This window comes from Alosa pseudoharengus, unplaced genomic scaffold (assembly GCF_046254945.1).
Source record: "Alosa pseudoharengus isolate Yale_2024_CS ecotype anadromous, Long Island Sound unplaced genomic scaffold, YU_APseudo_1.1 YU_APseudo_1.1_scf_14, whole genome shotgun sequence".
Classification (NCBI taxonomy): Eukaryota; Metazoa; Chordata; class Actinopteri; order Clupeiformes; family Clupeidae; genus Alosa; species Alosa pseudoharengus.
This window is the reverse complement of record NW_027468609.1, coordinates 23617351-23628141: the sequence shown is the minus strand read 5'-3', so window position 1 is coordinate 23628141 and position 10791 is coordinate 23617351. Positions and strand designations below refer to the sequence as shown.

The 10791-nt window shown below is 46.1% G+C and overlaps 1 protein-coding gene across 2 annotated transcripts in view; it reads left to right on the top strand.

The window, feature by feature from the left end:
* Window positions 1-10791, top strand: part of LOC143123105 (mediator of RNA polymerase II transcription subunit 13-like) — a 99343-nt gene that overhangs the window by 62282 nt on the left and 26270 nt on the right. For both annotated transcript variants that reach the window (XM_076284247.1, XM_076284246.1), the window contains exons 5-7: window positions 4755-4900; window positions 5383-5589; window positions 8662-8826. In XM_076284247.1, coding sequence (XP_076140362.1) covers window positions 4755-4900; window positions 5383-5589; window positions 8662-8826 — 518 coding nt within the window. The remainder of the gene's footprint in view (window positions 1-4754; window positions 4901-5382; window positions 5590-8661; window positions 8827-10791) is intronic.

The following is a 10791-nucleotide window of genomic DNA, read 5'->3' as shown; positions in this document are numbered from 1 at the left end:
CACAGAAGCATAGAAGCAGATGCACAGAATAGTCATACAATCCATATGCACATTAAGTTCATGACTTAAAGGTGACCATTTAAACACACACACACACACACACACACACACACACACACACACACACACACACACACACACACACACACACACACACACACACACACACACACACACACAGTCACACTGCACCCATCTCTCCTAAGGGAAGGCAAATGGAGTGACCGTGTACATGGGCTGTTCCCGTGTCGCAGCTCTTGATTGATTTCAGCATAAAAGCATTAATTGCGCTCAGTACCAGGCCATTAAACCTTGCTGTGATCTCAGTGTTAAGTATGCGCAGGAAGCCGTGGGTCTGCGTGTGTGTGTTTTTATGATTGTGTTTTGTGTGCATGTGCGTGCGTGTGTGTGTGTGTGTGTGTGTGTTCTGCGATGAATAATTCACCCTATGCTGGCTCTCTCTCTCTCTCTCTCATTTTCTGTACCTCATCCCATTCGCTCTCTATCTCTCTCACTTTCCCTCATCTCACTCTCTCTACCGCCTCCTCCTCTCTCTCTCATCCCTCTCTCTCTCTATCTCTCCCTCTGTCCCTCTCTCCCCCCTCTCTCTGTCTCTCTCTCTCTTTCCTCTCTCTCTCTATCTCTCTCTCTCTCTCTTTACCTCAGGGCCAGGCTACAGCATGGCTTCTGTTCTTTTATTAATACCCAGCTCATACACAGCAGCCGGCCTCTCAGCATCCTCTACCTCATGCCCTGTGTAAGCACACACCGGGATAAAGAACATCCCCCCAGCGTGCACGCCTGTGTGTGTGTGTGTGTGTGTGTGTGTATCTGAGTGCGTGTGTGTGTATGTGTGTATCTCTGTGCGCAAGTGTGTGTGTGTGTGTGTGTGTGTGTGTGTGTGTGTGTGTGTGTGTGTGTGTGTGTGTGTGTGTGTGTGTGTGTGTGTGTGTGTGTGTGTGTGTGTGTGTGTGTGTGTGTGTGTGTGTGTGTGTGTGTGTGTGTGTGTGTGTGTGTGTGTGTGTGTGTGTGTGTGTGTGTGTGTGAGTGTGTTGGCACATGTGTGTGTGCTTACACAGTGTCCTCTAAAAAGGACACGAGAGGTGGGGGGATCTTTCCCACTAAGACAAATGCCCAGGAACACGCTTTGGCTGCTCCCGTCATTTGTCACGTTTGAAAACGCACCCCCCACCACCACCACCGCCACCACCACCACCACCACCACCACGACCCCTGCTGTTCTGGCCTGTGTGACAGTGGCAATTGTGCAAAAAAAAGAAGAGAAGGGGGAGAGAAAGAGATAGAGAGAATACATAGAGTAGAGAAGAAGAGGAGAGTGGAGAGAAAGATAAAGAGAATGCATATGGTAGAGAAGAAGAGGAGAGGGGGGAGAAAGATAGAGAGATTGCGTACGGTAGAAAAGAAGAGGAGTGAAGAAACATTTTGCAGGTGCACACACATGCAAGATATACACATGCATACACACACACAGTTGCGAAACAAAGACTCCCTTGCTTTACAGCAGCAATCTCCATCATCGCACCCCCCACACCCCCAGAAAACACACACACACACACAGACACCAAACGCTGATTGCTCGTGTGGGGCCGCTGATAGAGATCTGAAGATCTAAGGGCTTGCCTCTCTCGTCTCGCCCCTAATTGACGAGTCTGTCAAAACAAACGGCAGCACAAGTTATTTCTCTCTCTCTCTCTCTCTCTCTTTTCCTCTCTTTCTCTCGCTCGTTGTTCATCAACTCGCTTTTTAAAAACTCTATTTTCACAACACACTTAGATAGCTTTTCCTGGAAGGAAAACACTGTTTGTGTGGGGGTTATTGGAGACAGGAGGGGTCATTTTTCGCAGACTTTCTCTCGGTCTGGCTATCTTTGCAGCTGTCCCTGTGCTTCCTTAGATCTGAGAGACTCAGACCAGGGTCATCGAGTAAAGAGAGACGCAAGATGAAAACCCCAGGCTAAAAAATAATGCGTACGCATATCAGAGGTCACTTTCAATTGACTGATCAAACATTTAATAAAAAAATCTTTTGCTCTAACTGCGAAGTTTGCTCCAACGTGTCTGAAATACAATTTGGAGGTAAATGTAAGATCAATGGTAATGTCATCAGTGTATAAAACTAAGAATCATTGCAATGATTGAACCTGATTGAGCAGATCGGCAACAGATCAGGGCCAGCATTGGGCCGGCTCTGTTGGCCAGCTGTTATCTTTCGATTGAGGTTCTTTTTCTGCAGGTGTGTGTTATGACTGACAGCCATAAGAGGTGCTGAGTGAGACGTGTGTGTGAGAGGGTGGAGATTCCTTCACCTCTGCCAGGCTCACGCATAGAGCCATGGAGTATATCAGAAGCTTCTTTCTCTCTCCCGCCCTCCCTCTCTCTCTCTCTCTCTCCCCCTCTCTCTTTCACTCTCCCACCTCTCTCTCTTTCTGTGCTGACCTAATAAAAAGATATGGCCATAGTTGTTGGAAGCCCCAAATAGCTACTGGCCCATAGAATGAATGGAGTCAGCTGTGCCAGAAATAGGAACTTCGGAGTAAACCAGAAACTTGGCTCATGCTACTCTTAAGACGGGGGCTCGCATCACACACACACACACACGGCCATGATGAAATTACAGTGTGGGACTGGACACGTCGATTATCTCCCCGAGAGCACTTAATGACAAACCTCTTTGAAATATTAAAATGGTGTTAAGTTGGTGCTGACTTTTCCAAGAGCACCACTTGTGGTTCATTTTCTCATTTGGGTTTCTTGATGTGTGTGTGTGTGTGTGTGTGTGTGTGGGGGGGGGTGTGTGTTATGAATGAAGAGGTAATCCCATGAAGAGATTCAATGGTGCTTCTTCGCTTTTCTGTGCTCTTGAGGGTATTGGTGTAGAAATAAGGAAGTGGAAGCTGGAAAAAAAAATGAGGAAGAAGAGGATTCTGGGAAATGAAGTCAGTTATCATGATCATTAGTGCCCTTGGAGGATCTATTGTGTGCCTGTGTTATTATGCATTTCCCCATGCTTGATTTTTTTATTGTATTGTCCCATCTTGCAGACAGCCTCGTACTCAGCCATGTAGAAAGAGACCCCACTGTTCATCCATGCAGTCGGTTAAAGAGAGGCAGTCACAGACAACAAAGCATGCTTTTCATAGACTCAGGGCTAAGGCTGAATCAGGTTGCTTGCTTGTGTGTGTGTGTGTGTGTGTGTGTGTGTGTGTGTGTGTGTGTGTGTGTGTGTGTGTGTGTGTGTGTGTGTGTGTGTGTGTGTGTGTGTGTGTGTGTGTGTGTGTGTGTGTGTGTGTGTGTGTGTGTGTGTACGTGTGTGTACGTGTGTGTACGTGTGTGTACGTGTGTACGGTGGGGCAGCCTGGTGCCTTTGACTAGGAGAGAGACTATCCCCCATAGGCGCCCCTCACGACTATAAATAGTTCTTCATATGGCATTATGAGGCAACCAAGAGAGGGTGGAGATGAGTGAGAGAGAGCGATAGATAGAGGGAGAGAGATAGAGAGCAAGAGAGAGAGAGAGGAGTGTCGAAAAGAATATATATATATTTTCCCTAGACTCATGCGCCATTGTGATCTGAATTATTTAAATGTGAGGTGGAGTAGAGGAAGCCAGCAGCAGCCTAATGCAGCGAGAGCACTGTGAAGTGTGTGTGTGTGTGTGTGTGTCCCTCTCTGTGTGTATAGGAGTGTGTGTGTGTGTCCCTCTCTGTGTGTATAGGAGTGTGTGTGAGTGTCCCTCTCTGTGTGTATGGGAGTGTGTGTGTGTGTGTGTGTGTGTTTGCACACCTCTGTATGTGTGTGTGTGTGAGTTATTCTGTGTGTGTGTGTGTGTGTGTGCCTTTATGCATATGATTCTGTGCGTGTGTGTGTTCCTCTCTGTCTGTGGTGTGTGTGTGTGTGTGTGTGTGTGTGTGTGTGTGTGGGTTTACGTACGGGGAAATAGACTACTGTTATGACTCCAGTGTTCTGTTTTTCTTGGTGAGCTGAAGGAATGTTTATGTGCCACAGCACTTGGCCTCGGCTTGGCTGTTGCTACGGCAGCGCCCTCTACAGGCCGACTCCGCCCCCTCACCCCGATCCTCCTCCCTCTGTTTCCCCGGCACCATCAATTATTATTGAGCTCTCATAAACCATTTAGGACTGCTCAAATGTGATTTAAAACTGCACTTTTTGTTGCCTTTTCAAGTTTGGCTCCGTCTGGAAATGCGCTATAAACTTAAGTCTGTTTTGTTTTCCAGTTTGAAAGAGATGAGAGAATTAGAGATCACTGATGTGGGTTCTGTGTATCGCTGATGGTTTCACACTGCAATATCAACATTGTTTATATCATTTCTTCTGTCTAATTGCGGGTACAATTACTGATAAAATTATTTTTCATTGTATAAGCTTATTACCATTATTTGCATCATGTGATGTAGGGAATAGAACAGTTATGTGCAAATAGACCTGAAAGTTTTATTTACTTGAGCTTTTATAGTTGTTCTACTCTGAAAATTTAATGAAAATGCTAAAACATCCTCTATGAATTTCTGGCTTACACTCAATTCTTTGATGTAGAGATGTTTTGACAAGCAAGTGTGCCTTAAACGTACAGCTTGATCTTTTATGTTGAGGACATCAGACATGTTGTTAAGGGAATAAACCTACTATATCAACAAGCATGTATACTGAAAAAAAAACATCGATGGTGTGTGAGTGTGTTTGTAACGCTGCGGTGTTGCTGTTTTTTCTTTCACAGCGAGCACTTGTCATGTGCGTTTACATTCTTCCTGCACGGTGAGAGTAATGTGTGCACCAGTGTGGAGATCGCCCAGCATCAGCCAGCCTACCACATCAGTGCCCAGCACATCCACCTGGCCCAGACCTCATCCAGCCCTGTGCAAGGTAAATACTAATCCATAACAAACTACATTACCCATAATACCACATCAGTGCCCAGCACATCCATCTGGCCCAGACCTCCTATGGCCCTGTGCAAGTACTTTGTCTCTACCCATCTTTCTTTTTCTTATCCTCTCTCTCTCTCTCTCTCTCTCTGTCTCTCTCTCTGTCTCTTTCTCTGTCCCTCTCTCCCTCAGTACATTTCAATCATTAGTTGCCCAAGTCCAATAATTTTACTAGTTGCAGAATCCAAACAGTTGGTGATAAATACTGAGTTGATTTACTGTATATTCCCAAACCTGGCTCGTTCATAATGTGGATGTTAATGCCAATGTCTGCTGTAGATAGAAAGTAAATTAATCTTACAGGCAGCTGTAGTAGAGCCGGTCTGTATTTTATTAATCTCTCTCTCTCTCTCTCTCTCTCTCTCTCTCTCTCTCTCTCTCTCTCTCTCTCTCTCTCTTTTTCTCTCTCTCCCTGGGCAGTGATCCTGAGTCCGTACGGGCTGTGCGGCACGCTGACGGGTCAGACGTATAAGATGAGCGAGCCGGCTGTGAGGAAGCTGATGGAGGAGTGGAGCCACTTCTACCCCACTGTACTCCGCCGCCGGAGCCCCGAGCCTGAGCGCACTGACCAGACGGCCGACCTGAACTACGACGTCCATGGCCACGCCGCCGTCGAGGTCATCGTAGGTGAGTGGCCCCTGTAGAAGAGAGAGAGAGATGGAGAGACAGACAGAGAGAGAGAGGGAGAGAGAGAGTGTGTGTGAAAGAGGAGAGAAATTACATAGAATCTCCTGTTCATGCTGAATTATAGAGTTATGAAGAGCAAGTGAGGCTCAAAAGTGTGTGTATACAGTATGTGCAGCATGCAGTGTGTGTGTGTGTGTGTGTGTGTACAGTGTGTGTGTGTGTTCAGTGTGTGTGTGTTAGGGGTGAACGATTTTGGAAAAAAATCTAATTGCGATTTTTCTCACCAATATTGCGATTGCGATGCGATATGCGATTATTTTTAAGCTCTTTATCTTCTGTCTTATTCAACAAAGACAAGCAATATATTATTATATAGTATGACCAACACAAAATTAGATAAGTTAAACATAAACTGTTCTTTCCTGGAGCCCAGGCCTATGTTATGATGGCATTAGGTCATTGAATAAGATTGATGAATGAAATATTTTTTATTTAACTATTTTAATCACATTAGTAGACCTATATTTGTTGAACTTCCAGCCTTGTAAACATTTAATGATTCTGATTCGTTTCTATTTTGTTTCTATTTCATGTAGATAGAACCTTCTTTCGATAGTTAACAAATACATGCAGTGGCACTGACATGGCTTCTCATTGTCCTGTGCTCTCCATACACGCGCGCGCGCACGCACACACCCACACACACACACAGACCCGCTCCTCTCTGTAGGCTACTTGCACGTGAATCGGAACAAACTACTGTAGATTGTTGTAGCGCAAATGAATGCGGCCGAATGACCGTTCGGCTCGGTGTTAACTAAAGGTTAGCATCATCAACACCGCAGCGCAATACGCATGCATGCAAATTAACTAGTTTGTTCATATTACAACAAAGCCAATCGCGGAGACAAAACTCTTTAAACAGGCAAAGTTATCAGCAGTTAGCAGCATGTATGTAGCCTAGAGCCTTAGTAAGCTAATGTTAGAACAGCTGGGTTTTTGGTGGTTAGCCGTGTCAACTACTTGCGGATAACATTATGCATCAATTCATTACCTGTGAGATTAAATGTTTGTGCCGCCAACCCCCTTGGATATCGCAAATGCCCCCACTGTCACTGTACTCCAGTAAACAAAGTCCCCAGTGCACAGGTGAATGGCTGCTGTGCAGCCTAAACAGTCGTGGAGTTTTAATCGTCAGCTGGACAAGTGAACGAAGTTACCAGCCAGAGTAGCAGCACAGGGGAATTATGAACTAGAACCAGGGACATGGCAGGTTCGGGCAAAAGGTAATGAAGAGGTTTTTAACCAAAGTAGCTCTACTGATCAGACCTTTCTTGACACTGTGAGCTGGTCCTCTTGTTTACGTTTTTTGCTTTTTCAATGGTCGGTGAGAAGAGTCGGTGGCGCGTCGGCAAGCGCAAGTATAAATGCGTTTTGTTGACGTCACATATTACAAATCGCAGCCTTTGCGGTTTGAAAATCGTGTTTCATCATATCGCAATATTATCGCAAATGCAATAAATCGTTCAGCCCTAGTGTGTGTGTGTGTGTGCAAGCAAGAAAATAGCAAAGACATTTCTTTTAGTACGTACTAAAGAGAAAAGTACTAAAGAACGTACTAAAGTAACGTACTAAAGAGAAAAGTAAACCAAGAGAAGAGGGGGAAACATCCATGCAACGCCCTTTCCACACCCTGTTAAATTAATGGGAAGAAGTGGCAAAGTGTGTGTGTGTATGTGTATGTGTGTGTGTGTGTCTGTGTCTGTGTCTGTGTGTGTGTATGTATGTGTGTACTGTATGTGCGTCTCCACATGCAAGTGCATGTATGTGTATATGTATGCAGTATGTGTAAAATGTGTGAAAGCCAGTGTATGTGTGTTTATATAAAGTATGTGTGTGTGTATGTGTGTTGGTTAGGGTGTCTGTATGTGTGGGTGGGAAAATAAATGATCCAGACAGCGGCTGGTGGGTTTGGCAGGTCTTAGTTGGAGTCAGGGTTGGGGGGGGGGAGGGGGGTGCTGTGGTGGTCCATATTGACCAGCCCTGACGCATAGGAAGCCAAGCGAGCTGGGAAAGCTCAGCGCAGTGACACCCAGCACATTCTAATCACCTGCATTGACCCGCCGACCTTCTCCCATTGATCCACTCCTCGTCTGGGGAGGAGGGTGGCACTCGAGCCCCTGGACACCAGCAGGAGCACGGAGGCTGGACATGTGTGCTGTCCGCATGCATTATAGCAACATTTACATTTATACATCTGAAAATACTTTATGTTTTGTCATATTAAACTGTTCTTGAAAATAGTGAATGTTTATATCACTATGTGTACAGTAGGCTACTCCTAGAGTATCAAACACCTCGGCAGTCGTGGCCTACTCTTGGGGTAGTCGTGGCCTACTGGTTAGGGCTTCAGTCTTGTAACCGGAGGGTCCCCGACCAGTATGAATGGCTGATGTGCCCTTGGGCAAGGCACCTAACCCCTCACTGCTCCCCGACCGCCGCTGTACCTCACTGTGTGTTCACTAATTCACGGATAGGATAAATGCAGAGACCAAATTCCTTGTATACGCAAGTATACTTGGCTGAGAAACCTGATTTACATTTTACCTTGGTGTTTTTAATACCATGACAGTAATATTTACATTTATCCCTTTTGAAAAATAGTACACATAGTGTAGGCAACATACAGCATTGCAATCGTATATTATTCCAGAGTATCAAACGTAAATAAATAAGTAATGTCTTCATCGACTGTGATGAGAATGGATGAGGGCTTTGGATTGAGCAGAGGGGAGGTGTATGTTGTTATCTCTCTCTCTGACACCAAGCCAGTTAATTTCAGTCATTAGTTCCACCCCAAGTTCAATAATTGTACTAACTGGCAAATCGAGATGATTAGCAAGAAATACTGAGACTGGATACATTTTCCCAAACCGGGATTTCTCAGAGCATAGATATGCGGGTGATGGCAGTGGATAGAAAGAACATTTGTCTTGTTGTCTGTTGCTGTAGTTCGTGCCGATCTGTGTTGAGTGTATTTATTGAGTGTGTGTTTTTTTCTTTTCCTCTAAGGCGGCGTGAGAATGATCTACCCAGCAGCCTTTGTGCTCATCGCCCAGAGCGACCTGCCCGCGGAGCAGCCCCCTTCGGCCCCGGGCAGCCAGGGGGGCTGCAGGGACCTGTCCGGCTGTGGCATCCCGCTCACCCCTCCCACGTCGCCCGAACAGCCATGCTCAGGTACGCACCCCCACACCCCTGCTATGCTCAGGTACATGCCCCCCCTCCCCCCTATTTCATGTGGGTAGTCCTGGTCAAGTAGCCTAGAAATCTAGAAATTAAATTTGCTGCCAGGGCTAGTCTAGCAACTCTCCGTTGGCTTGTGAGCTCGAAAAATTAAACTTCTATCAGGCCAATCAAATCGTGTATAGAGTCGTTAGGCGGGCTTAACATAATGATTGATGGCAGAGTTGCAACGGTTTGGCTTGAATTCCCTGCTACTTGAAAACAAATAAGATAATGTTGCTGTTGGCGAATAGTGTGACACGAGTTAAGCTTTTATTAAGTTGGCAAAAGTTTGAACTAGCCAACTAGCTCTGCTGGTGGGAAACGCATTGGACTCATAGCGCTGTCCTATTGCGTGCAGAGAGAATTTGAAAGACAACCGATTATCCCTCCCCTCGGACTGAGCACTGCGAACGGTGAGTGCCCAGACACTACATTTTAATGTTGGTCTGGCTCGTCAGGCTACTGGTCAAGTCCATAGGAACTCAGATTGGTGTCTCCACCATAAACTATTTTCTCACCCCTCCTAAAACAAACCCTCCCACCTCACTTTTAAATTTACTTTGCCCAGTTACGCCCCCCCCCCCCTTCAACATACTCACCTGCTCAGGTAATGACCCCCTCCCCCAACACACACACACACACACACACACACACACACACATGCACACACACACAAACACAAAGCCGTAGTCCCCTGCCAGAAGTCCATCAGACTCGTGTGGGTCAGCTTAACAGTCTGCCGGACTCTCTCTCTCTGCCGACTCTCCGGAGCTGTCGCCAGATCCATTTAGACCGGAAGCAGAAAGTCAATGAGCGCAGGCTAGACGGACACTCAGGATCAATGTGCCGGCAGCCTCCTCTGCAGCACCGGCACGGAGTCTGGTTGAACGCTTTACGGCGCACCGTACGTTAACCCATGAAAGCTGTGAATAACAGCAAGTGGTTTGCAATCGACTCCAAACCTAACTGCTAGTCTACTGAAATATTATTAGGCCATTATGTGACATGTGACAACATAAAGTGCATTTCTTTTTGTGCAACCGGTCTCATTCTTGAAGAATCCAAACATGCCCCATGTTGTGTAAAATCTATAAACCATGCGCGTTAGCCCTGGTGTGGTGGGGTAGCAGTGACCATCCTCCTATACAATAATCAGCGATGCTCTCAACCCGATTACCCCCGACTCATTTGCCCTCGGTGGGGCTGCTCTAATGACCTCATTTCCCTCCATTGATTCGTTTAATGACCCACAGCCCTAGTAGCACCTCTTCATCACCATCGTCCTCTTCCTCCTCAGTAGGTTCACAAGCAATAACCCCGTAGCCTGATTCAACCCCTTACAATCACAACAAAAAAGCACAAAGCCGGCATGTAATCCACACCCAGACAGAATGATGGAGCGCAATCCTAATCTGTGGTAACTTAATATGGCTCTGCATGGCCTCATGGGGCAGGCTATGGTGCTAGCAGTGAGTTGCCCCTTCAATTTGCGCTATCGCTGCTGGTGGAGAAGGGGCTTGAGACATGCCGGCTGTCTGTGGGGTTTGAAGAAAACTCTTGCGGAATAGTGTCCTCAATGTCTTAATTATCGCGTAATCAAAGGCTTCAGCGTGAGAGAGGGAAAGAGTGGGAATTAAGATGAATGGTACCAGAGCGCCTCGCGGACATCTTTTAAAGAGTTGTTTGTCAAGTTCAGTGGCTCTCTCCTTAATGTGATTTATTGCAGTCAGGGTTTGGAGATGGAATCATATCAGCATCAATTTTGAAGTGTGTTCAAAGAAATCTTTTGATGTGGTCTCCTCCTCTTTCTTCTCTTCTGTTTTTTTCTCTTCTCTTTTCTTTTCCTCTCTTCTCCTCCTCTCTGATTCCTCACTCTTTTTCTCTTCCTTCCACTCTTTGACATGTAGCCATGTTTTG